General features: G+C 42.3%; 2 protein-coding genes and 1 long non-coding RNA gene across 6 annotated transcripts in view; 1 reads left to right on the top strand and 2 right to left on the bottom strand.

Moving 5' to 3' along the window:
* LOC146767038 (uncharacterized) overlaps window positions 1-11,191 on the bottom strand; it is a 98,518-nt gene extending 87,327 nt beyond the window's left edge. For both annotated transcript variants that reach the window (XR_014956277.1, XR_014956276.1), the window contains exon 1: window positions 11,054-11,191. This is a non-coding gene — a long non-coding RNA (uncharacterized LOC146767038). The remainder of the gene's footprint in view (window positions 1-11,053) is intronic.
* On the top strand, window positions 5,002-18,766 carry LOC110468634 (pulmonary surfactant-associated protein A). Of its 3 annotated transcripts, XM_085583350.1 has the most exons (6): window positions 5,002-5,102; window positions 5,660-5,857; window positions 6,078-6,155; window positions 6,849-8,509; window positions 9,275-9,512; window positions 18,132-18,766. In XM_085583350.1, exons 2-4 carry the CDS (start codon window positions 5,707-5,709, stop codon window positions 7,223-7,225), a joined length of 606 nt encoding a protein of 201 aa, XP_085439476.1. In that variant the 5' UTR covers window positions 5,002-5,102; window positions 5,660-5,706; the 3' UTR covers window positions 7,226-8,509; window positions 9,275-9,512; window positions 18,132-18,766. The 3 variants fall into 3 exon arrangements, with proteins under 3 accessions (XP_085439476.1, XP_085439477.1, XP_085439478.1); XM_085583351.1 differs by lacking the exon at window positions 9,275-9,512; XM_085583352.1 differs by lacking the exons at window positions 5,002-5,102; window positions 5,660-5,857; window positions 6,078-6,155; window positions 6,849-8,509; window positions 9,275-9,512 and adding an exon at window positions 9,519-11,442.
* Window positions 18,767-19,932: 1,166 nt separating this feature from the next.
* LOC110468631 (uncharacterized) lies at window positions 19,933-26,284 on the bottom strand. The gene is made up of 6 exons (XM_021526697.4): window positions 23,669-26,284; window positions 23,273-23,352; window positions 22,738-22,852; window positions 21,990-22,096; window positions 21,690-21,804; window positions 19,933-20,853 (listed from the first exon to the last, which is right to left on the bottom strand). The coding sequence occupies exons 1-6, from the start codon at window positions 23,730-23,732 to the stop codon at window positions 20,666-20,668; spliced, it is 669 nt and encodes a 222-aa protein (XP_021382372.2). The 5' UTR covers window positions 23,733-26,284; the 3' UTR covers window positions 19,933-20,665.
* Between the last annotated feature and the right edge of the window lie 10 nt (window positions 26,285-26,294).

Here is a 26,294-nt window from a genome sequence, read left to right as displayed (position 1 = left end):
CTGAGCGGGGGGGGAAGAAAGCACTTTTAAGTTTTAAAATTCATACAATAAACACAATCTCCTCCCCCACATTTGGCTCTGTGCAGGAAGCCCCTGGGAAATTGGACTTGACTCTGGGCAGTCCCAGATGTTCCCAAGCCTCCCACAAGGAAGAGAGGTAGGATTTATTCCTGTTCATTGCAAATTCCCATCCCTGTCAAATTTTTGGCAAGGGACGATTCATCTCCAGGTTGCAGCAGCGCTCCAACTGCCAAGGCAGCAGAGCAGGATTCTGAAATGGAAAAGGTACACCCAGGACCCTGCTGGATACATTTCAAAGTGTGAAACCTGCTTTCAAACCTTTCCAAAGCAGCTTGTTTTGAGACCTATGACCATGATACCATTTTAGCCAAAAGTTTCAAATGGGAAGGGAGTAGAGCCACGACAACTCTAACTCTATGGTTACATTGAGAAAAAAGCAAGGATAAATTTATACCTTTTCATTTTCCTGGGTTTAGATCTGATCAGCTACACTACATCTACTAGAAAGGGTTGAAGGTTTACTTTAAACTACCTGTTAAATATTAGTATTTTAATATGCAAACCTCATTAGCAATTTTTGAGGCTAACTGTCCAGTTTCTTTGTTAAAGCAAAGTGCTTACCTGTCACAAAAAGTCACCAAAGCCTTCCCCCAAAAAATCCCTAATAACATCTTTCATTCTGTGAACAGAAAAAGTATATTTGTTTACATATATCTCCAAATAGCTTTGGGATATCCTTTATTTAATGAAAAATTTATTTCTGCCACATTGGGGTTTGCAAAATCACTTAACAAGCAATCTCTTGTTAAGACCCTTAGTGAGTAAAAATATTTTACATATGTTTAAACACAGTATGACTTCTCTATCTAAACAGATTTAGACTTCAAGACAGCAGGGTGTTTTTCATCCAGTTAAGAAAAATGAGATTTTTATTTTCCAGTCACAGGCTAGTATTTATTACATCACTAAGCAAACTATCTAAGCTAGGTCTAAAAACCCCATTTCTTCTGCTTTAGCCATTGTTATTGAAAAAAGGAGAAAAAAATCAAATTAAACACATACATGCTGCTGAAAAATAAAAGCTCCTCAGATCCAGCCAGAAACTGCTAGACAGTATTTTCCTCTGTATGGTTCACACTTGATCTGTAATGTTGCTTGATTATTCTTTGCAGTTCCACAGAGAAAAAAATATCTAGAAATTGATTTTTTTTTTAATTTTGATATGACTTCTTTTTGTGTGTGTTGGTGTATAAACCTATCAATTGATACCCTCAAATGCTATTTAGAACACCAGCATTTGAAAGATCTGAATTCTTCATTTATGTATTAACTTTTTTTAATGGACAGAGGTTGGGTACATTGTTTCTGTGATATTACTATAATATAAATATTTTTGATAAAATCTTTCCTTAAAGGTGCAATGAGCAACAATTCCTTATGTATAATGACCAGACCAGGAAAAATCCAAGTTAATCTTTTTTTTCTTCGTTTATAATAATTTGCTACAGAAGTACAACATAAATTTAAGACCACTAAATCAGAAAATTAGTTATTCCCCAAATGAAGCTGGTTTTAAGAATTAAGATCCTAGTACAAGTAAAAAGATGCCAAACATTCCAAGCCTTTTGAGACAAGTGGATCCTGTCTCACATAACAGAAATTGAATACAGTTGATACGGTATGATTAACAATAAGACTTGGGCCAAAAAACTATGGATATTTATTTCAGAAAGAATTGTTTCTGGTCTAGAATGATATCCTCTTTTATAATGGTGTAATGTAATTAGTTATTTCAGCTTAGAAGTGCTATTAGGAATTTTAAGCATTCAAAAACCTCCCACCAGCCCCCATCCATCCCTACCACATGTGAAGAAATTGATCATTGATTCCAACAAAAACAAATTTTTCTGATTTTTGTAGAAACTTGATTAAAAAACCTCATGGATCTTGAGAAAACTGAGCTCAAATTCAACCTTTTGTGAACCTAACTGGCAGGATGTGACACAGGCTGCCAGGGCTCCCTTATCTTGTATAAATTGTGAGCTGTACCTCAGAGTATCAGGTTACAAGTGATTTTTCATTATCGGAAGTTGAAGCATATTTTTATAAAATCCTATTAGCCAACAGCTACACAAACACAGCTGATTCCAAAACACAATAGATACAAGATTCTTGAAAATTAGAGTAGCACCTTAAAAAAATGATAAGAGGACTGGGATGTTTTTTTGAATTCCCTGTTAGGAAACCAGGGCTTGGCAGAATTTCCCTCAAGGGTTGTAGCCAGCTGTGATGCCAAGCGAAACCTGGACTGAAGCTTTCACCCTTCTCTGCCCTTGTGGCTCAGGAGCTGAACAACACTGCAGAGCAAAGGTACCTTAACCCTTGAGGAGGCTGTGGCAATGGAACTATTCGACTATTAAAGAAATGAGATATTTTCCTGCTTTCTATTGGCTGTACAGATTCTGTATTTTTTTCTCAGCTGAGCTGCACCAGGTAACATACCAGAGACATCTGGATCCTGCAGTTAAGTCCATGGGGCATGATGGCAGTAGCATTCATGTGCACTGATCACAGGTGAAATTAAGACTTTCTGCTCTAAAATGCTGCTCATAATTAAATTTTTAAAAATGCCTGTTGAAGTCTGCTGTCCCAAGTGTCTACATCTTGCTGAATTGCTTTTAGTGCTCAGGAAAAATAGCCTTAGCCCGCCTCTGAGAAATGGGACCTCATGTCTCCCTGTGTTCTGTGCTCTTCCTGCTATTCCCAGGCATGAGAGAGTTGCTGGGGACAGTCTGACAATTATTTGGAAGAGAAAAAAAAAAGATGCAGAAAACACAGAACAAGGTGGAAACAAGGTAGGGTGGAAACAACAGCAGAACAGAACAAAATCAACTTAAACAGAAAATCTTGCTGAGGTTAGGGGCATTTAAATACAGAAATAATAATTAGAGAATAAGAAAATAAGAATAAGAAAATAATTTTTAAATTTACCTGTGAATAACACTATGAAAGACAAAACCTAACTTTCAGGAGACTAAGTATACCAAGGAAAGGCTAACAAACAGGCTTATAGAAGGAGCACACAGCCATTCTACTATTCAGCTCTGTCTACATTTCTCAGAGCAGCTAAACTTTGTCCTTAGCAGATTTTGCCTTTGCCTACCTACACTGCACAACACAACCTACTCAGAATATCCATCATGTGCTTCACTGCCACTGAAAGTATATAAACCTCTTACTGATTGATGTGGAAACTGAAGAAAAGTTACCTTGGTACTCAAAAATAGTTTGTTCTTCATCAGATCTGTGTCCTTGAATCTTGCTACACCTCTGTGATATGTGCTTCAAGGAAATATCAAAAAATCTATGGTAGTTATATAAAATATTCTATTAGACAATCAGAAACAAGCATATTAGAAATGAAGCTGTATTTAAATATCTATTTAACTTGCACCATCTTATTAATAGTTGATGAAAATCAAGACAAGAAAGGTTTATAGTTTATCAAATCTAAATCAGTTTTTCCTCAGGAGTCTATCACAAGAAACATTTTGTCCCCCTCCTGGTTTCCCAGGCCCTGAGTCAGCATGTGAAACTCACAACCACAGGCCAAACCTCCTCCCCTTCTCGTAATTTCCTAAATTGTGGTTTCTTCCAAGTGCACTTAAATGTTCAAGTTGTTGTCACCATGGATGCAAAGGGCCAGGGTCTGCCAGTGACCTTTCCCAGGGCTCATCTAGAACCCAGGTACTGGCTTGTCTCATGTTCTGTTTGATTTTGGTGGGGCTTTTTCCCCCAAAAAATATCAATTAAAAAACCTCTGCCAGAAGAATGTTGAAAGCATTACATCAAGCACTCAAAAGCTAAGAAACTTGAAATTTGACAAGAAACTTGAAACAAAGGTAACTTGTGCAAATTTAAAACAGCCCTCTTCCGTCAATGTGCATAAAACTGGGTCCTGCCTATTTGTTTTTCACAGGAATGGTGCACTCAAGGGTACTCAATAAACAATGCAGCAGGATTAATCCAGCATCTGTGGGCACTCCACCGAGGACAAAGGTGTTGAGGCACACATCAGAGGTTGAGGGCAGTGTGGAAGAGCAGGGCATGGGTGCACAGTGCCTGTGGAGGTGATCTGGCCTTGCTTAGCCCCAGCAGCACCTTAGACTAATACAGCTACTGCTGACATTCCCCATGCAGCCTCACAGCATTTCACTCCCCAGCTGCTTGGCTGGTGGCCTTGCTGCAACATCAGGATGCTGGCCTGACACCACAAGTGTGATGTGGCCACATCTGACTTGGTTGAACTGAGCACAGACTCAAACACCTTTCCTCAAAGTCTTCCCTGCACGCTGTTCTGCTGAGAACAGCTGTAAAATCCTTGGCAAGGCCATCTCCATTTCAGTGAGGCTCCTCGTCCTGGGATTCTGTACTTACAGGACTGGCATAAAGCAGCCTCTCCTTCACTGAGAGAAAACTGCTCTTTTTGACACATAAATTTCCCCTGGAGTGTTCTATATTTCAGCATGTGTCTCTCTAGCTGTCTCCTCTACATGTGCTGCAGATGCACCACTGTCATTTACCTTTGTTGCTACAATTGTGAGATTCTGTTTAGTTACGAGACTTTGGTCATTACCACTGGTAAGTCCTCAGTCTGTAACAAAAATGATGGTGGTGTTCCTGGTGAATATTGTATTTCAGATGAACTTGTTATGGCTGGTTATGACACTCGTTCTGTGGCATTTGCACAGCCACTCTGTGGAAACTTTAAGTATTTCAAATATGAATTGAGAAATTTGTTCTCTTCCTGGGTTGGTGTTTTAAAACCTGTGAAAGTGATTCTACAAGTTACAAAAGTACCTTCTAATACTTTCCTCATGTTTTAAGTATGTTTACCTCTTGAAAAAAACTTTCCCCCTATCATTCAAGTTAAAGTTCATTAGCTTTCCATTTACATGCCAATTCATATCATATGATATATTCTTTGTGCTCTCTGCAGATAAGAAGACAAATCTCAAGTTACATGCCCTATAAATTGGACCATTTAATGACTCTTTCTTAGTTCACACTGGAGCTGCTAGGTAAGTTGAACATCTTTAGATAGGTTGTTGCTTCAACTATGATGAATCTATTAAACTGTATCATAAAACTTTCCAATTTTGATCTGTATATCAATGTCTTTATTAATAATTTCACCTCTTTTTATAGACCATGTCACCTGTGGTGACCAAGATGCTAAAAAATAGATGCTGCAGTAGAAGAATAAGTATTGGCAGTTGTTTTGCTCTTAAACCAATTGAAAAAGACAGCATGTTCCATTTTGTCTTAAACATTCTCTTGCTAAAGCAGCATGTGTCTAATGGTCTCCTGTAAAATGAAACTATAAGTTTTTGCATGGGGGGAAAATGGTATATAATGGTATCTGATGTACAGGAAAGACCTTTGAAGGGATGTTTTGGGTTTTTGCTCTGTAGACTTTCATAGACTTAGCAGACTGTCTTTTGGGAAAATATCTTAATTGTCTGAAATAACTTTGCAACTACATGAATGGTATTCATGTCACTGCAGGCAAAGCATAATATGTGTAAGACTTCACACCCAGAAAAATTCTAAAACATTCTCTCTTTTTAAAATGCAGGACTCTACACTGGAGACTAAACCAGTCTGGTTTACCTTTAGCTTTAAATGATGCTGTCTCCACAGCTGCACAAAATCTTAGCAGTAGCTATTTTCCTGCTCCCATTCTGTGCTCAGGGTAAACCTGCAGGATTTCTTTCAAAGTTCTCTTTCAAGCCTTTTTATGGAGATAGGAGCAACAATGAACAACAAATACCAGGTACATGAAGTTATTTCCATTTTTATCTGGTGTGTTCTATTTTTATGCTTTGAAAACTCAGTGCTATCTACCATAATCTGATATGTGATCTACTTGAAATAAGATAATCAGGACTTAATATGAATTTCCTTCTATGAAGTAAGATGATGAGCTCTGCTTTATTTGAAAGCCAAGGCTGGCATTGTAAAGCAAAGTGGTTAAGAGCTGGTTTTGTTCACAGATCTCACACAACTGGCTTGTAATGAACATGGGGATGCTATCCATCAATTAGAACATCGGATTTCCAGACTGGAAGGAGGTATTTTATCTGCCTTTATTTTCTGCTGCTACTGGGTTAGTGGGAATAGATCAGGTGGGCAAAAATTGCTTCTTAGGAAAAAGGCAGAATTTTCTGCAGTTTTATTGCATTCCTTTCCTTTTATATCTTCTTTATTGGTATATCAACGAGTGAAAACTTTCAAATGGGGGTGGGGGAGTGGGAATTAGATTTTCATAACTAGTGGGAGACACCTGGGTTACAGTTCTGAATCATGAATGCAAGCAAGGCAGGAATGTGCCAGAGTAAAATCCCTGCCTATGCAGAGCTGCTCCATGCACACCTCGTGCCCCCAATAGACAACAGAACACTAAAAACATACTAAGACAATCATGATCAGATCAAATCTAAGATCACACTCACTCAAGAACATTGGTATACTGCAAATCACCTCAGAGCCTTATAGAGTCTCAGAGAAAATCATATGCTTTTTTAGAAAAAAAATTCTTCATTTCCTTTCCTCCTCCAAATTCTTATGTGATTCTCCTGTTTCATCATCTGTGTGTTTCTTCCTATTCATCCCCTCCTCATTTTTATGATTTCAGGTTCTCCTTTCCTTTATCTTTTCCTGGTCTAATCTATAGTTATGGAGCAAAATAGCAAGAGTTAACATTGACAGCAAAATAAGCACAGAACAATGCACAAATATTTAACAGCTTTTCCCTCCTCCTGCAGTCCTTCATTTGAACAAGATGATAACAGAGTCTGGAGGAAAAATCTTTGCTACCAATGGAAAAACAGCCAATTTCGATGCTACAGTGGAAAAATGTAAAGAGGCTGGAGGCTCTATTGCTGCTCCAAAGAGCCCTGGCGAGAATGATGCCATTCTGTACTTTGTGAAATATTTTAACACCTACGCCTACCTGGGGATAAAACAATCCCTTGTTCCAGGAAGATTCCAGTTCCTGAATGGTGCTCAGCTGAGCTATACTAACTGGTATCCAAATGAACCTTCTGGCAAAGGGGAGGAGGAATGTGTGGAGATGTACACTGATGGCACTTGGAATGACAAAAAGTGCAGCAAGAATCTCCTTATTGTCTGCCAGTTTTAGTGCTTCCCTTGCTGCTCTCTGGAATATGCTTCCCTATAACTTCTGTCTTCCTTTGTAGCTAGTAAACTTAGATAATGCAGCATGAAAAAATAAAATACCCTCTTTCCCAGTCTGATTTGTCTTTTAAACAAATGCCAGCCATGAAGAGGAAATTGTATAATAAAAGCAGAGGCTATTTTTTCTGTTTGTTAATCATTGCCCACTGAGTGTTTTAATACTGCGCCTATGAGCTCCTGCTGATTTATTACAAGACCAAAAATTAGAGTTCTTGGCCACATATCTAAGGTGACTTGCAGCCACAAAACCTTTACCCATGAACCTCTGCTTTGTGAGTATTTTGATCCCTTTCTGCAAGTTTCCCTCACCAAAACTCCCCATATGGACTCTCTGCTGTTGCTCGGCCCACGTTGCTTTGGCCACTCTCACCCCCAACAATGCCCTGAAAGAAGACACGAGCAGTGCTTCTGGGGTGGCACAGAGCCCCCTTCTTACATACCCCACTGGAAAACTTCAGCCAGCAGGTCTCTATCCTTCATGCACCTCAAAAGTGGTGACCAGAAGCCACCTGTTCAGCAATTCCTAATCCCTTTCCTGGCTCAAGGAGCACAAGAACATCAAGATCCCCTATCACATGGGATGTGTGTGGAATAAAACACACAGGAGACAACAGGAAAATTACTAGGTCTATGTGATTTAGGGAAAAATCATCAGAGCCATGACATGGCAAATTTTTTTAGGCTATATTGTGATGGGATTCAGACACAACTAATTTTGGGCACCGCAGAGCTGCTTGTCAGACCCTCACTGGGATTCCCACAGGGCCAAGGCTGGTGGATGCCCAGTGACTTGGCACTCACTGCAGAAGCTGCTCAGTCTCCACCATCCAGTTTAAGCCAAAGGATTAAGAGAAATCTTTCTAGGCTTTGCTTGAGTCTGTTCACCTACTGAAGGTGAGGATTCCCCAGGTTTAGATTCACAGTTGTGCAGTATGGCTGCACACTCACAGATGCCTGATTTGAATTTTTCCTCTCTCCAGGGCAGTTGACTTCAACATAGCTTAGGCATGAAGGCTCTGCATCAACTCTGTGACATGGTGCAAAGGCTGGCTGAGCATCTGGTGGTGCCTCCATAAAGCCAAATTCCTGACTCTGAGCCACACTCATTCACAGTGTTAGTCCCAGCTGGGTGACAGAAACCTGAGCAAGGACACGTCCAGCTCTAGAGCCAGATCAGCTCCCCTCACCCTCTGCATGACAGAGAGACAGAACAGCCAAAGTATGGAAGGTAAGAGGGGAGGGAAGGTGTGCTCACAGCTCGTGTGAACCTGGGGGCCAGCAAAGAGGCTGCTTGGGACCTTGTAGCTGTGCAAATCACTGTAATTCCAGAGCAGCAACTTGCCATGCACAACATTCCTGCACTGGCTTAAATTTAATTACAGGTTTATTTTGGGCACATGGTCTCACCACCTGCTCTGTGACAAGGAATGGGTCATCCTGGCCTTCTTTCAGCCCTCTGCTTGATGTCAGGGCCTGTGAATCATTCTTGCTGTTATTCTCTGCACACTAAGCTGCTTGTCTTTTAGGTATTAGGAAAATTAATGCAGCAAGGTTGGTGTCAAACCAAGACACCTTTCTGCTTGAACAGCCTGGTGCCTGAAGGGGTCCACCTCCACAGGTAGACTCAATTACTCACTCCAGCAGTATTTAAATCCTTAATCAAAATGCATACTAAATAGGACCCTGTTTCCAAGATCTATAAAATTATCTCAACATATGCAAAGAAAAACTTTTGTGAGCAAAGTCCTTTTTATCCATGCATCTCTTTGGCATGTAAGGAGATCTACAAGCTGTTAACAAGCACCTTTATTTCTTGAGAGCACAGCCAAAATATAAACTACCGAATCTCGTATCATGTGAGGTCTAAGTAGACTCCTTACATTCCACTATTAACCCAGTGGAAACAGGTACATAAAAGGGAAATGAGGACTCAGGAGTCCATGTGGCACTGCTTCACTTTCAAACTCCATTCTTACTCACAAACACTTTACAGCTCACCAGTATCTGCCTTCACCTATCAGCTCACCTGCCCAGTCTTCAGCCTTGCATGACTCCTGTTGTGAAATTAACTCTGCCACGAGCACAAGGAAACAGGATCACAAACATCAACTCATATAGTAATTTTCCACTCATCATCTTCCAGTAAAGTTTAAGAAATTTACAGTGATTAACATCAGCCTGAGAATGAAGCTGGACGCACAGCCCACCATCACCAAACATTTAAAGCCATGGTAAGTTTTTTATTCTATCCTGCTAATCTCCAGAGGGTCACAAAATTAAAGCTATTTGCAGGTGTGTATGAAAGAAAGCAGCTACTTTCAGTGTTAGTCTAATGAATATGCACCAGAGCAGAAATGTTCCACCACCTTCCCAACTTTTGGCTTTTCCCCTGTGGGCTCCCAGGGAAGAGAGTTAAGGACTTTGTTACTCCACAGCTGCAGGTGCCCTGCTGAGACACTGAGAAATGTTTGCCACCCTGCCTGAAGCTGCCACCTTCCACAGCCCTGCTGACAGCAGCCAGGTTTGGAAACAGCAGTCTTGGCCTGAAGGGCAGACAGGTTCAGCATTTGGGCACCAAATTTATTTCCTAAATCTGAACGAGATGGCTGTACAGCATCCTCTGATTTGTAGAAAGGCAGGATTTCCCAAGGCTAGCAAGCATTTATTTCAAAAGCTGTTTTCTGAAACATTTGTGAACTTATTTTAAAAGCTTAATCCACCCTATACTAACTATAAATTCTAGTTGTGCTTTTAGAAACTACCACTATTTAACATGTATTTACTAGTACTTGTGGATATTCTGGACCACCTAGCATACCTGACAAGCCAAACTCTGGGATGTTCAATTTTCAGTCAATGGCATGCACTTTTCCACTTCTGATTGTAGGACTACTAGGACCACCACTAGGATTAAGTAAAGTTAAAATTGTATTAATCTGAAGAGTCAGTAAAAGAACAGGATAAACAGGTTTCTCAGAAGGCAACTTAGCAAGGAATCCGATTTTAGCAAGATGAAATATTAGTGTCAAATATCAAGAGAGGTCACTTGCCAAGTTCTGCAGGGAAAAGTGTTACTAATTCTGCCTTGTATAGTGGAAAACACTATTAAATTATTCCACCCATCCCCCTGTCAAGAATTGTTCAGAAAATTGTTTTGACTCTATAAAAATATCCATCATGTGAAAAAGTATTAACAGCTGTTATTCTCTGTGAAGACACCCTAGTTAATATTTTCTTCTGCTTTGCAAGAAACTGAAAAACCTGTTGCTGGTTTTGTGGCTTTGAGGTCTCAAGGGATCTCTTTGCAATCTGAAGCTCTGTACAGCCCTTTGGATGTATCCACTCCAGTACAGATTTTGCACAGATTTCATAGTTAAATTTTTAAGGCGGGCTGCAGTTTGGTCTTCACATCTTCTCTTGTCAAGAGGCAAGAGCCAGATGCAGCAGTGTGTTCAGGCGGGAGGGACACTTCTCTGGGGCTGCGTAGTGCCACCTCCACAGCAGCATGGAGAGGAGCCAGAGCTGGCTTAGCAAAGCCTCTGAAGAGGTTTTTACATGCACTTGATATAACAGATACTGCAGCAGCCTGAGCACAGCTGTGGCTTCTCAAATATTAAAATAAAGCTGAGCTGTTAAGTAGCAAGCGGGCTGTTGAATATACATAGGCGGAGGAGAGTTGGGTGTGTGAACACCTTGGATCTCCAATGAACTTAGGCGCATCAGCCTTCATACTAATAATCAGGCAGAATGAGTTACTTAGCCAGATTATCACTCGCGAGTAAAAGGGATGTTTTACAAGGAAAGCCCAAGTGGTTCTCCGGTGAAAAACGTGCCCTCGTTTTCCGCTGCAAGCGGCTGTCTCCTACAGCAGGCTGCGTGTGCCCAGCCAGCCGCGGCTCCGCCGAGCCCCAGCAGGGCGCGGGCCGGGCGGCGCGGCTCCCCGCTTCCCGCGGCCGCTGGTGCCGCTCTGAGGGCGCCTTAGGCTGGAGGACCGCGGTCACACACCGTGCCCGAGCACCGGCAGCGCTCCCTGGGGCTGGCACAGCCGGGCAGCCGGCCCTGCCCTGCCCTGCCCTGCCCCGCTCTCCTCCCGCGGGCGGAGCCGCGCCGGGCGCGCCCGGCCCCGGCAGCGCCCGCGGGACAGCGCCGGGCACGGAGCAGGTAAGAGGGGACGGAGAGGATCCGCCCGGCTTCCATCTATAAAAGGGGGATAATTCAATTATTCTTAGTTTGGTTAAAATGTTGTCAGGCAGGGAAGAGTTGAAGAACGCAGAGTTCTTAGTCACATAATTAATTTTAAGTGCAAAATAGCTTGCTAAATGCTTAGAAATATGTATGTAAGTGGACTGCATAAGGCAATCCTTTATTCTCCTTTTACAGTGAGCACACCTCCAGCTAGTATAAGTTTACTGAAAAGTGCTTAAAATCTAAATATTTCAGAACTGAAAATGTCTGTGACTCAGAGTAACTCCTCACTGCTACACATTCAAGAATTAGAAACCTAACAGACATATGCCACAATGTGTTATCTATGAGAGCATAAAACCATCTTTTTAGACAAAATACCAAAATCTGAATTCATATGTCCAGAAAAGTGTGATTTAAATAACAACTGAGAAACTCTTCTTGCATTTTTGACTTTTACTGTAGTCACCTGATTACAATTATTTTTGGAACTGAGATGAAACTAAGGGCTTGATCAGCTTAATCACAACAGTTTGCTATTCTAGTTTTGTCTATTAAATAGTCTGTCTCCATCATAAATTTTGTATTAAAAGTCTTCCCCCAGGTTTCATGCCTGAAAATTTTTGCTTCAAATTTTCATATTCAGATATTTTAAGCTTGATTTGTAACCTGCAGTGTCTTTATTCACTGAAAGATTTGATATATGTACATGCAGATTTCACTTTAAAATAGACTAATCTGCTTCACGCCTTATAAAGGCTGAAATATTTTTAAAAATGAATACTGAATTTTAATTAATACTTTAGTTACTTGTAGAGGGAGATATTTATAAGAAATAAATTCAGTGAAATTTCTGTTAATATTTTGATATTCTGAGTGTTTTCATACACTCTTGGTTTGAAAGGTTTGTCCCTCTAGAGACCAAAGCAGCACTATTAGATGTTTCTAAGGTTTCACATAATTGAAATGCAGCCTTTTCTCTAAGGTGCCAAACTCATTAATTTGATTTCTGGTTCTTACAGAAGTTCTAAGTGACAATTTTAACTTGCAGTGTAGTTATTTCTCAATCACCACCCTCTTTGCAAGTCCGTCACTGTGCCAGACATCCAGATTTGAGAATTTTTCCTGTTCTACCATTTGCTACCTCAGCCAGAGAAGCAGCAGAGGGATGAACTGACCCTCCTGCAGTTGCACACGGAGGATGCTGCAGCACTGAGAGCCAGCCCTGGGTAATTCTCCTGGAGAGTTAACAGGAAGCTGCCAGTTCAGGCAGAGTGAGCACCCAGGAGCACTTGTTTTCCCCACTTGAAGGGCAAATATTTATATCACTGACTGAGTGGAAAATGAAGCAGAACAAGTTCATTGTTGTTGGTTTGCCCCTTTCAGCTTGTTCTTCCTTTAGAATAAGTGTGAACTTGGGAGAAGAGTGGTCACACCCCTCCAGTGTGGGAAGTGTTTCACAGCTCTGGTTGTGCTGAAGCCACTGGGAGCCCTTCTTTGTATCTGACAGAGCAGCTCTCAGGTGCAGATAATAAAACCCCTCCCCACATAAACAGCTGTAAGCCCTGCTTGCAGAAGATACTGAAAATTCAATATAGTCCATGTGGTTTTAGCTGATAAAATTTGTAGAATCTAGTGGTATTCCTGACCTAATAAAATACTAAAAATTGTATAAAGATATCACTAATAATCTTTAATAATTTAGATATACTGTTTTGTATTTTACACAAATTTTACATTGTTTTGTACTATTGATTGGGGGTTTTTATCCAATCTGACTGTATTCATCTCCACCAAAGTAAGAACTGAGCACTGTCACTAGATTTCACAAAGACAAGTCTTCGACTGACATTAAGTACTCTAGCTCCTAACCAGAATACCTGCCTGGAAACAAAAGAAAATATAAATATTCACTGATATAAAACAGACCTTGCAGATTTCAATCCCTTCTGCTATTTGTTGGCTGCATTTACATATTTACTGAGCTTCCAAAGTTTTAAAACTTGTTTTTCTGTTCCCAGAGTTTAGCCAGTAGTGTGACTTTCTCAGCACAGAGAAAAATTATATGATAGCAAATAATTCTGTAGTTTGGAGGCCCAATAAATTATATAAATACTTGCTAATTCAGATACCAGTTCATCTTTGAGCCCTATGCAATACATTTTCAAAGAAACCTCAAGTGAGAGCAAGTTACAGACTGAGACGCCACCACCTCCCACAAGCATCTTGCTCAGGGGAACTTCTCAAGTTACAATAACTAAAGTTACTGTAAGACTCAGAGGGCTGTCCTGAACCTTCACACCATTTCTGTAGACTGCAAATAAGGTGGTTTTTTTTTTTTTTTTTCCTTACAGTATTGCTGCATTCTGCATTGCTACCTTTGTCATCATTGGACACTGACAAAGTGCAATTCTCCCCTCCCAGATGTGATATGGGTAAAATATCACATCTGGGGGTTTTGTAAGGTTTTCCCTGCTGTTAGTTCTCTAAAATCAAGATATCCATGTGTAATTTGGAGGGGGCAGGGGGAAACAAGATTAGCAGAGAAAAAGAACTGTCCTTTTAACCTAGCAAAGATTCCATTCAATAGAGCAGGCAGGAAAAGCACTCTTTAATAGTTTCAGATGGTGGGAAGGACTGAGGTGGATTCCTTGCAGGGCAGAGGTCCCAAGGCCACTCTCAGCTGCATCCCGCAGCAACACAGCAGCAAGACAGAGTAAATCACTGTCTCCCTATATGTGGTTTTGCTCTTTTTCCTAATAATCAAAAGGTAAGGTTTCATATCAAACAGTATTCTCTGGCTTTTCTGTATTGCAGCAGGCTGTAAGCCAGCACACAGTACATCAGCTAAAAACTCTAAAGAGAAAGTGTTTTGTTTCCTGCTTCTACTGTCCCATGCAAGAGTTATGTGCCATGATCTTAAAGTATTGCAATTGAAAAGTGAATATTTGCTAAGATAGTGGGAGCAGTGAAACAATCCACAATCTAGGATACATCTTTACAGTCTACTTTAGCTTGTATTAAATATATTGTTAGTGAAAGATACTAACTTCATTTCCAGAATTACATAAGTTTATACTTCTGAACGACAGAATGGTCTTTCATCAATTATAGTACAGAAAAAAAACCCCACCTCAATTTGTATAGCCTTCAGGCAATAAATGAAACACTGGAAATGGAAGGTACAATTGCAAATCACACCTCTAATAGATCCCTTTTTCACCCCACCCTGTCTTCCTTATTGTATGCTTCTCTAAAGTATTTTAATTCACGTTATTCAGTGTGTTCAGCTCAAATTCTACACACTTACTCATCTACCCATTCATTAAATTTAGGGATAGATCTAGAACAAACTTCAATACAAGTTATTTTCTGGCTTAGAGACCAGATTTGACATGCTTACACATTCACTGATGAGGATTTTAATTGAGATAAAGAACCCCCAAAGCTCCAGTGACACCACGTATTTATTCTGAAGACTTTGCATTTCCAGAGCTATGTTTTGGTTGACCACTATTTTGATCAATTTATGCCTTCCCATAATGAAATACTGTATCCCTGTGAGAAACACCTGGTTAATAGAGCAGCTCCAGACCTTTCATAGCTGTGCTGAAGGGAACAGACTGGCTGAGATAGGCCTGCAACATTCAGAAGGGCACTGAGTCAAGGCTTGCAGCTCTGCTGATTGCACAGCACCACAGCTGAACAGCTTCACTTGGCAGTACACCCGTGTTCCCTTTGGGATGACTTCTGCTTTGATGAGTGTACCTTATTTTTGATTGTCTTACTGAAAAGTATGTATATAGTAACACTGACTTTCAACACAACCTTCTTGTCACATCAGCAGAGTTGTTGTATTCAGGCCCCCAAAGAACAAAGCACACTGTATGTTGTGCCCTCAAGCTAAGAAAAACCTTAGGACATGAGAACACAGGTACAGGAAAAGCTTGGAATAGGTTAATGCAGAACAAGCACACACTTTGAGGAATTTATGTAACACTTGGTATCACTTCCCAGCCAGCAGCAGCTTTTCTAGCTAAAGCCAATGTAGCCAACAATGTAGCTCCAAAAGGTGAGCAAGACCCTTGGAATTGATCTGCTGCTCTCACAGCCTTGAGCCACACATCCTTGAATCCTCAGAGCTGCCTCAACACTAGCAGACCTTCACATCACTTCCCCACTGCTGCTGCAAAGCTGATCCTGCCCGAGAGCCGGGGCGGATGGAAAGGCAGCAGTGCTTCCCCATGGAGGGCTGCTGGGTCCAACCCTTCTTTCACTGCCAGGGCTACAGCTGGCAGCACAGCAGCTCCTCATCCAAGCATAGAAATATGCCATGTCAGCTCCACCCAGGGATGAAGGAGAGGGCTGGGTGCTCAAACACACCTCACATTCCCCACCTCAAACCACAGGAAAAAAAACAGAGCCTTCCTTCACCCTCAGCATCCACTGTCTCTTGGGATCTCTATTTCTTACACAGATTGGGATATAGTCCAGCTGAAAATCACTGTAAGTTTGTTTTATACAGAATTAACTGGTGTGACCTTCCCTCACAGCCAGGATTTAAGGAAAGGAGCAATGCTCTGTTCTCACCCCACTAGATCTGGCTGCTGGCAAAGCAGTGGATGCTCTTAATGGATCTTTTTTTTCCCCCCAGACACTGGTGAGGAACCAATAAAGCAGAGAATGGGGACAGGGATTTCCCATGCAAACCATGACTGAATTTAAAAAAAAAAAAAAAAAGAATGGCAACAAACAGAGAAGAAAAATAAAGGGAATGAAATGACAGCAAGATTTGAAACAAAAGCTAGAAAACAAAGCAGAAGTAGCAACAGTGAGAGCTTAAGAGAAGATGCCTGGCAGAGAAAAAGGCAGGAAAAAATGACCACAAAGCAAGTGAGAAACTGAGATATTTAAAGGAGTTAACTAACAAAGACATTCAGATTAGGAGACAGGAGGCTAATAGAGCTTTCAGGTGTGTGGGTTCTGGCAAAGGACCTGCAGGCCTTATGACTTCCAGGTGTGTGGGTCCTATGGAAGAAATTCCATTGAACACTGCACTCCTTAAGACACCTCTCAACACTCAGTAGCCTGTGACATTCCCTGGGCAGCAGCTCTAGGCAGCAGAGAAGCAGCACAAGGAAGCTCCCTGAGCAAAAAAAAAAAAAAAAAAATCCCTCTCCAGGTTAAAAACAGCCTCACACCTATCTTGACCCACCAGCCAGTGGGCAGAGAATAACACAGGAAAGGTCAGAATATCACACAGCCCGATGGGCTCTGCAGCACAGCCCACACCAGCAGAGCCAGAGGTCAGAACAGATAAACACACACAAAATCAAGCAGCTGTTGTGCAGCTTGGGTGGCAGCAGACACAGCACAGCCCACTTCAGGGAATGAGCCTGGTGGGCAACATTCCAGCTCCAGCCACCTCCTGCCACAGGGATGTGGCTTCACTGGGAAGGAGAGCAGCTGAGAGAGCTCCAGGCCCTGAGCTAGGGGAGCTCCAGCTGCATCCTCTGTGCTTTTTCTGTGCTTTGAGATTTGAGATTGATCCAACTGGAACATGGCACAGCAGCCAAGGAGAGCTCCATCAGGACTCGCTTTCATTAAGGATATCATGGTCTGAATCCACCAAGATTTGATACTAGACATACACTGGTAACACACACTCTCCTTACAGACGGCAGGAAAAAAAAATGAGCTACTGGCAATTTTAACACTGTCATGTACACTGTTGCTGGAAATTATTCCAATTTTCTACTCTCCTCAGACATAAATACTCAGTAAAATCAACCTAGTTTCCATCATCACCTTTACATAAAGGTCAGGATTTAGTAACAAAAGCTCAGTAAAGCACATGCTTGGACAAACCTGAGACCTCCTCTGGTGAGTTGCAGTCCCAATTCCCACAGCAAAAGCAGCACTGCAGCCCGTCAGGAAACCTCCTCACTACTGATACAAAGGACTGGGGAGAAAAAAAACCTCTTCAGCAGCTGGCACCTCATTTATTCACCCACTGGTGTGTGGGTCCAGGAAGAGGACTTGTCATGACTTTCAGGTGTGAGGGTCCTGTAGCAGGAATTGCATTGAACACTGCATTCCCTAGGACACACCTCTTAACACTTAAAAGAATCAACACAATTTAACTCCTTCCTAAGAACCCTGCTCTTTCTATACATGGAAAAAGATAAAATATGCATTCTGATGGCAGTTCAATTTCCAATTCTCCTTTCCATCATATTCTTTTAATTTCAGCTTTAGCTTTGATATATGTCAGTGTAGTAATCGTTTTGTGTAATGATGTTTTAAGTGGGAGAAGAGGGCCTTAAAAATCAAAATTTTAAAGAGAAAGGCTTACCCAAAGGTTAGGACCAGTGCTTTAGGGTGGACCAGGTGTCTTACACCAGCATCAACAACTGCAACTGAGCCAAGGCGAAAAGACAGGCTGATGTTGTATGGAGGCTCCTCAGGGCACAGAAAAAGAGAGAGAGAAAGGAGGAGCTCTTCTAGGGTCTGCAGCCCCCAAATGGGTTTATTCTTCAGGCTGAGAAAGGAACAGACCAAAGAGGCTGACCCCCCCTATTCTGGCTGAAGCAAACACACCTATTCAGACATAATTCCTATTTGCAAGTAAATAACGCAGCATATTTTTTGCTTCGCAACTTCAGGCTCTTGACATGGAGGAAATCATGGTGGAAACAATCCTGGCCCCATGGGAAATCCTGCTGGTCATTTTTGCTGCCGTGCTGGTCATGAGCCTCCTGATGCTGCTGCCCCCCGCCGCGGTGGTGCTCTGGAGGATGAGGCGCGTGCCGCAGATCTCGCTGCAAGGCTCCGTGTGAGCAGCCCTGCTCCCACCGCTGTCCCAGCAGGATGGGCCCCACTGGCACCATCCCTCAGCATCACCTCACTGCCCAAAAGTGAGGGAATCCCAGTGCTGCTGGGCTCCTGTGGGAAGAGGATGCTTTGTCACCATCCGCTGCGGCTCTCCGCACTTTGCCTTCTGTGTGTTGGCTGGGCTGTGATTAATGGTGTTGGCTCAGTCCCTAGACTGAGTTCCTCTCTTGTGGACAGAAAGAGAAGTAAGGATAATGCAGCACTGGATTCCCTTAATTAATATCAGGAAATCCTCCCTCTCTATAGTTACACTGCAAATACTACTGAAGCCTTTAACTGACTGACACTTATGCAGGTGGATTTATCCAAAGCATGCAGGATACTCTGGGGAGGCAGTAGTTTAGTCTGGTTGTACTGCAAAACCTAAGAAAAAAATAAAATTTCAGAGAATGTTTCAAGAAATAAATCTCCCCTGCTTTTGTTGTTTTATCTGGAAATTTTATGGTTTAAAATGTTCTTAAATTCCTTCCTTCTATATAAATTTTCCTCTTTCCTCAACCCCGTAGTGCCAGAGCAAACCCTTCTGGGGCTACAGCAGGCACATGAGGAATGGTCCAATTCTCAGGCCAGACACCAACAAGAAATTAATGTAAACACCCAGCAACCATTTACATGAATGACATTATGCCAATGTACTCTGGGAAATAACATGATTAAATTTACTTTTGTTTTTAACTGTGTCATATGGGCTTATTGAGTCAACTCCCTGTCTCATATATAAATAAGAACTCAGGTGGTGGGAATAGAACAAAACAACTTCTCTGCAAGTTATTGAAAAACACCCCAGCGACCTAGTCTCCAGCTTAATATCAAGTTCATGACAGATGATAATTAAAGCTTTTCAGCCTAATTCTTCCACACTGTGTGACACTCATATGAGGATTTCTGACCCACAAATTAAACAGATTATTATGCTAGTTTACAGGTTTGATTTCCTCATGAAATAAAATATCAGTGGCTTTTCTTTTCTTTTGTTGGCTGGTTTGGAAAGTCACTAGAATAGATTAAGAAAATTGAGAGAAAAAATGGGGTTAGGCACCAGTAGAAAGATTATACTGCAAAGAACTCCAGATATTTTATCTGAGCATCGGTTGATAATGATTTGACTGGAAAGACTTTAAAACATTATCATTTCATTTGATAGAGATAATGTGTTTTGCCATAAATAAATAAATACCAAAACCCAATGATTCAAAACTCATTGTTTTCCTTTAAGACTACAGCGCTTTTGTCTCCAACAGAATTACTTCATTTATTGCCATATGGTTTATAAGTAGCCAAAGCATCCAACTCATGCCTTTTCTGGTGTAATTGTCTGTTCCACTCATTGTCATATGTCTGCTTCTGGGCCCTAAAGCAGCTGGGGTTATTTATGGGGTTTTTTTACTTGTAGTGACTCAATTCTAAGCCTGAAATATAAGTATGTAAATATATATATTTAAACCATTTATCTGATTAATGAGGTAAAGGTCAATTTTACATCATGTACCACAAAACTATGCTGTCTGTGTCTGAGAGATGAACATAAACAGGGAAAAGGTAAAACAGGGAAAGGAAACACAAACAGATGAGTTGTCAGTCTTCAGATCTACAGCTTCACTGTTTGCTCAACAGAAGAAAATTAAAATATTACCTCAAGCACAGATTCCACTGAAAACCAAGCAAGCAGTAACTAAATTCCTTGTTTACATTTCACAACAATTCACATGCACATTGTTTGGTAGCTACAGCTCCACAAATAAGCTGGATCAGCAGTGCTAAATTGCCTTTGATCTTCACTTTCACTTAGTGCCAGGTGGACAATGGACAGGTTTTCTGCTGCTGTTCTAAGCCCCAGTCAAGCAAGCAAGTGAATGAAACATTATACCCCTACAGCTTAAATGGTCATCAGAGCAATAATAGTGATTAACTGGCAGCTGTGAAAGTGAGTAGAAGTACAGCCCTTTCCAAGTAAAGAGGACCCCTGACACAGGACAATTTCTGACAACAATCACTGTTATCACTATCTGCAGATATCCTGAAGAACTTAAGCCAATAGGAAGGCATCCATTTAAAAACTTGAAGTTCTCATTTAACTCCAGCTAGACAAATTAAAGCCATAAAAGTGGTCTTCTTTCTTTGGAACTATTCCGCCATGAGCTGCAGGATTAGATTCAGCCTATATATCCGCACCCCAAAGCTGGGGTCGCGACTGTGCTCTCCAGACCTCTAACTAAATAAAAGCTGTGAGTTGGCTGTGACTTCACTGCTGTGCTTCTGCTGCCCAAGAGCAGCCAGAGGCTGGGCTGTGCTCAGGCTGCTGCTGTTAGTAGCCACAGATGATACAATCGGCCCCCCGGTCCCGGCTGGAGCCGTCGATGCCTTGCTGGGCAATCTCCTGCAGGAAGATGTTCAGCTGCTCTGCCCGAGTCCCAGGGAAGGCAAGCGTGTGCACACAGCTGCTGTTGCTGGGGAAATAGGCAGATTTAGCCCCACTGATGGCCACCTCAGAGGCTGGAAAAGATCAAAGATGACAATAAACAAATAAATAAATTGGTGGCTAAATTAGCATAGCTTAGCTTTGTTCTGTCTTTAAACATGTGCTGGGATTCCAATTTTGTAAACTAAAGTCTCCAACTTGGAATAAAAGTGCCTAGATGATTGCTTGCTTTTAGTAAGCCTTGGAAAACAACTAGCAACTGCTCTAGCAACTAGGCACTGTCAACAGTAAAATATTTTCCATTAAATGTAGGAGTGGTAGAGTGGCCCTTTTGTGTATCTATATGCACATTTATTTTTAAATTAAGGCAATAACGACAGCCTGCTTTGGGTCACAGATTGAGCAATGGATAAAATGGGAGCAGTCTTACAGTCCTTGGGCTGCCATGAAGATGGCAGCACTGCTGGCTGGGGCCCAGCTGCTGGGCTTTATTGTGTGTACATACAGGTGTTGGCCAGTTTGCTGAGATTCTTCAGCTATTGTTGCAGGATAAACGGTTTTATGTCCTATTACTGTCTGTCCCATGCACACAACCCTTGTGTGATGTGGGGTTTGTGTTAGGGTGATACTAATTTTCTGTTTTTTTAAAAAAACAGGTCCATCTTCCCACAAACATTTGCATAAATGCCAGATTTGGTACCCCGAGATGAAACAGCAGTGCTCTCATGAGAGTATTACAGCTAATGTGTTTTCTTGCTCATCAGTTTGCCAGCTCAGCACTGACTCTCACAATGTCACACATGACAAGGCTGTCATGAAAAGAGAAACTTTTCTTTCCTGCTATTTTTTTTTGAACAAAAGAGAGGAAGCTTTGTGTCCTGATGAGCAGAGGTCTCTGAGAAGCACTCACGGTTGCAAACAGCCAGCGTCTTTCCCCCGCTAAACTGCGTGCTCCAGGAAAACCCAGTGGCATTGCCACACGCTTCATAGAGCCTGCTGCTTCTGAGGAACTGGAAGTCATAACCCTTGGGAAACAGTGGAGGGGAGAAAATAAACAAACACTGTCTTAGGGTACATCATGGTAACTGCAAGGGGGAAAAACAGGGCAGGTGAGTACAAAGGATATAAAAAAGTATAGCAAGCAAAACTAGGCTTTAGCAAAGGGAGGAATAGATGCAGCAGTATAGCAGCAGTAAGGCAGGAATGTTACCTTGTTGCACATGGGTTTGCAGTACTGAGTGTTGTCAATGGTCACACACACGAGCCCCCCATTTTTTGGGGCCACTGGACGTGGGCACGGAGGTAGCTGCTTGCAAACTGGACAAAAAGAAAAAAGAAAGAGAGTGAGAAGACAATATAACAGAGTGAAAGTGGGTATAAAAGCTTTCCCTTCCCAAGCAACTTCATTGACCTGTCTCTGCCAGCTGACATCATCAAAGAAAGCATGTTTGCTTGTTTAAAATTTTTTTGTCCCCTCACTTTTTTTTTTTTTTTGGCCAACCCACCAGATTTTCCCCTCACTTGTCACTGTGACTACCCAGTCACAATTTAGAGGTGGCTCACTGTGGCACTTGCATTCGCAGCACTGACATTCAGTGCTATTGTGGCCAAAACTATCCAAGTATTTCTTGGAAAAATATGACTGGCATGCCAGCTCCAAGACAGCACAGAGGCTCTGGCTGGAGGGCGGAGCAGACCCTGCTGGCCCTGTGGCTGTGCTGCTGCTCAGCACCGGTGCCTGGGCTGCAGAGACAGCAGGACCCCCTGTGTGTGCTGCTGTGCCTCCCCACTCCCAGTGCTCCCTGTTGCTGAGACATCTTTTACATTATGCCCCCCTCCCCTAAACAAATGCAGACACTTGGCTCATTCTGTAGTAGAAAGAATTTCCTTTGTGCTTCTCCTCTGCTACTTTGTTCCCTGCCCAGCAAAGGGGAGCGTTGGCTCAGGAGGGGCCTCACATTGCTCCTGAACAGGGCGCAGCAGATCAAGTGTTTCTTGCAGTGTCCACGCCAGAAAATTGATTGAAGCTTTTTCACCCTTGGCAATAATATCAGGCAAGCATTTTGAATATTTCTGTGGAGTTAGGGGAGAAAAAGTCGAAGTTGAAAAGGAAAGACTTTGGAGCCTTAGAATTAACCTGTCTGTGAACATATGTAAATAAAGAAGCTCATGTATTTCTAGGTAGCTACTGTTATTTATCTCACTATACTGCTTATGTTCAAGCCACTTTATAAATCTAGAGCAGGGCAAAACTGGAAAATATATTTACAAGGTCATTTTTGGACTAGCAGTAGCAAGACCAAAGCTGTGGTAAGTCAGATGACACTAATGTTTTTCTGCCCTTGCATGTGCCTCCCCTCCCCAGCTTGTACTTTGTACATTGCCAAAGCAATGCACGAGTTGTGCTTGCCCAGCCAGCACAGGCAGACACAGCAGGAGCCCACCAGCACAGGAGTGGATGCAGAACAGACCCTGGGTCAGCCAACCTCTTACCTTGAGACTCCAATTCACATCATCTATGGTTGCATTTTTGCATTCACTTCGATTGGCAAAAGCTCTGATTTCAGTAAAACCTAAAAGACAAGCAGAAGCAGGTACTTAGCTAGGTCATAGTCCCTCCTGACACAGGAACAAACCCCAAATACCACTTGTTCAGAGGAACTGTACTTCTATCCTGCTTCTATCCTATCCCACAGTCCTAGTACCAGCTTGTATATCTGAGGTGATCAGGGATCAAATCTGAATAATCTCTACAAATGTTGATTTGTTGGAAACACCAATGTGAGCACCTGTTCAGAGCCACTCATGGCTGGGCTCCTATGCAGGCCCTTCATTTCTCTAAGACAGCCCTATTTAAATAATTGCTAGCCATATTCAAGAACATCTTACCTGCAAGAAGAACTGCTAAACTTAGAACAAACAGTGTTTTCCAGAGGAGGCGTGAGCAGATCATTTCTCTCTGCAGAAGACCACAGGTAATTATTTGTTGCTTGTGGTGTCTGAGAGCAAAAGCCCTGGAGTCAGGCACAGAGCTGTGTGCCTGTGTGCCTGGCTGTTTACCCTGTGCCTCACGCCACAGCAGTGCTGTGATCAGGGATTAGGGGGAGGCACACATTGCCCCACTTGCTGGGAAGCCCAAGGAGAGCTTGCCAGAACAGTCTGGGGGAGGGCAAGGGCATGGGCATGTTCTCGTTAGGGCACTGAGGCAGGCCTCCTCTGCTGCCAGTCCATGGGGAAATTTTCAGATTAACTGGTTTACCGTAAACATGTTTACTGTACGCACATTCTTGCATGCTCTGGCTCTCTCACCACCTTCCCATCTGTCTGTGTTTGCCTCTCTCACACACACACACAAATATACTTTTATAAAGAAGACATAATAACTCCTTAATTTGTATGTCATACTCAAAGGGAAAGCTCAGAACATCAAATGACAACTGATTTGAACCAACCGGTTATGGTCTGTATTCTGTAGCATCCAGAGTTTTGCTAATTTCTTTCTTTTATTTTATTTTTTTTAATGATGCCATGAACCTTATGTGTTGAATCCATTTATGGGAAGAGCTGAATAGGTAGCAAAATTGCCACAAAAGTTCAACCTTTTCTATCCTGCACATTTACTAGCAGATTGTTGTAGGGGTCCAGTTGTCCTAGGGGTGTGCCTAACCCATGTGTGAAATGCAAGGCTTTCACAGCCTTTCACCTGACAGCCTGTCACACATCTCACCTTCCTGCTAACCAGCTGGGCACGCACACAGCCCCCCCTCTCCAACAAACCTTTAATGGTTGTTATTGTCACCACCTGAGCAGACCTGTTCCTTTCATCAGCAGGTGTTTCTTTTTGTTGAGCATGGACTTTCTGTTTTCATGTCATGTTATGGGACACATTTATTTGTTTTTTAACTAATTGTAAATTATTTTTATTTAATTTTTTATTAATTTCTTTTTATTATTTTTTTAATTCACTTGCTTCTGCTGGTTGTAGTGTACTACATTATGACCTGGAGCTGCAGAAGAAGTTAAGCCAAAAGGAAGGCACCCAGGGCATTGACAAAGAAATGTCTGCTTGTGCTATCTCAGGGACCTCCTGATAAATGTGTAGGAGTGTAACACTTGCATGAAACAGTTCTGTGTCAGCACGAATGGTGACCTCCTTATTACTAGCAAAATGCCTTTCTATACATCCCTGACAGGTAAAAGATCATTAGCAAAACAAGCCTTTAATAACAAAGGTCAAGGTTTATGTTTCTAGGCAGGCCAATAGGACCTGGCTGCAAACAGCTTACCTTTCTGAGGCTGACACACACATATTCCATAGTCCTTGGAAGACAACCAATATGTAGCTAGGAAAATGGTCCCTGGGAAATCTTTGCCAACTCATTCTCTAAGATGCAGGTGGTCTTTAAGATATTTTCCTGCCAAAATGTACCCAGGTGGATACCCAGTGAGGCCCACTGATTAATGTGGTAAGTCCTACACATAAACCTGCTTATCTCAACTTACACAGAACACAGAGTACATTAGTATAATTAATAAAAGTGAGAGACCTTTGGCTTGACTAGATATAAATTGTGTTTATGACATACTTGAAAGGAATAAGTGGCAGCTCTTTCTTTAATGTTCATCACAGGCACTTTCTTTCCAGCACCACATCTGTTCGGGAGGCTCTGTATGAAGACATTTATTTAGGAGATAAACACGGGGTGGCAGCACTTCTCCAGCGCAGATTTATCAGAATGCTGCCTAAAAAACATGAAGTCCCTCTTGGGGGCCATACACATCAACCCTTGCTCTGGAGGATTAAGTTGTTGCCTACTGACAAACAAAACCGAGCGCAGAAGATAAACGCGGTCTCACACCCTCCCAGTTTAAACAAAGCTGTGCCTAACTCAGGCATTTGCAAAGAGTAGTTCGCCACTGTCAAGGACAATACAGCACATGGGCACAGAGATGTCCTTGTCAGTCTTGGCCGTGTCCCGGCCACCTGCAGCTGCGACCCTGACCTGTGCGGAGGGGAGGCGGGCGCTGGCTCCGGCAGGAACAGCGGGACACCGAGAGCAGCCCTGGTAGCCACCGGGACCAGCCACCGGGACCACCCTGGCAGTCACTGGGATCACCCCTGGCAGTCACTGGGATCACCCCTGAGAGCCACCGGGAGCAGCCACCGGGAGCAGCCACCGGGAGCAGCCCCGGCAGCCGAGCACCGGCTCAGCCCCGCTCCACAGCCGGGCACGGCCCCGAGCCGGGACCAGCTCTCCGGAGGGACACTGCTCCAAATGCAACCTCTGTGTGTTTGGTGAAGTTTTGAAGTTATTTCTCTCAGCTATATTTTATTCCCAGCTTATATCCAACATAGAAAGCCATGCAATAAACTTGATGCTTGGGAGTAAAAATTATGAAAAGATACTGTATAGCACAAAAAGAGTTACAAATAAAAATCTAATATTTTTTTTCACAGAATTTCCATTAATCACAAGGACTAAAGAGTGATCATACATGTATTAACAGGGAAATG

The sequence above is a fragment of the Lonchura striata genome, chromosome 6 (assembly GCF_050655825.1).
Source record: "Lonchura striata isolate lonStrDom1 chromosome 6, ASM5065582v1, whole genome shotgun sequence".
Classification (NCBI taxonomy): domain Eukaryota; kingdom Metazoa; phylum Chordata; class Aves; order Passeriformes; family Estrildidae; genus Lonchura; species Lonchura striata.
Note: the sequence above shows the minus strand (reverse complement) of the source record. Positions and strands in the feature narration are given on the sequence as shown.

Excerpts from the sequence above, each read along its gene's own strand:
- LOC110468634 (XM_085583351.1), top strand. The coding sequence starts at position 5,707 with ATGATGCTGTCTCCACAGCTGCACAAAATCTTAGCAGTAGCTATTTTC. Across the intron at positions 5,858-6,077 it reads CAATGAACAACAAATACCAG|ATCTCACACAACTGGCTTGT; the intron begins GTACATGAAGTT and ends TTTTGTTCACAG. Across the intron at positions 6,156-6,848 it reads GATTTCCAGACTGGAAGGAG|TCCTTCATTTGAACAAGATG; the intron begins GTATTTTATCTG and ends CTCCTCCTGCAG.
- LOC110468631 (XM_021526697.4), bottom strand. The coding sequence starts at position 23,732 with ATGATCTGCTCACGCCTCCTCTGGAAAACACTGTTTGTTCTAAGTTTA. Across the intron at positions 22,853-23,272 it reads ATGTGAATTGGAGTCTCAAG|AAATATTCAAAATGCTTGCC; the intron begins GTAAGAGGTTGG and ends CTAACTCCACAG. Across the intron at positions 20,854-21,689 it reads GACGCTGGCTGTTTGCAACC|CCTCTGAGGTGGCCATCAGT; the intron begins GTGAGTGCTTCT and ends GATCTTTTCCAG.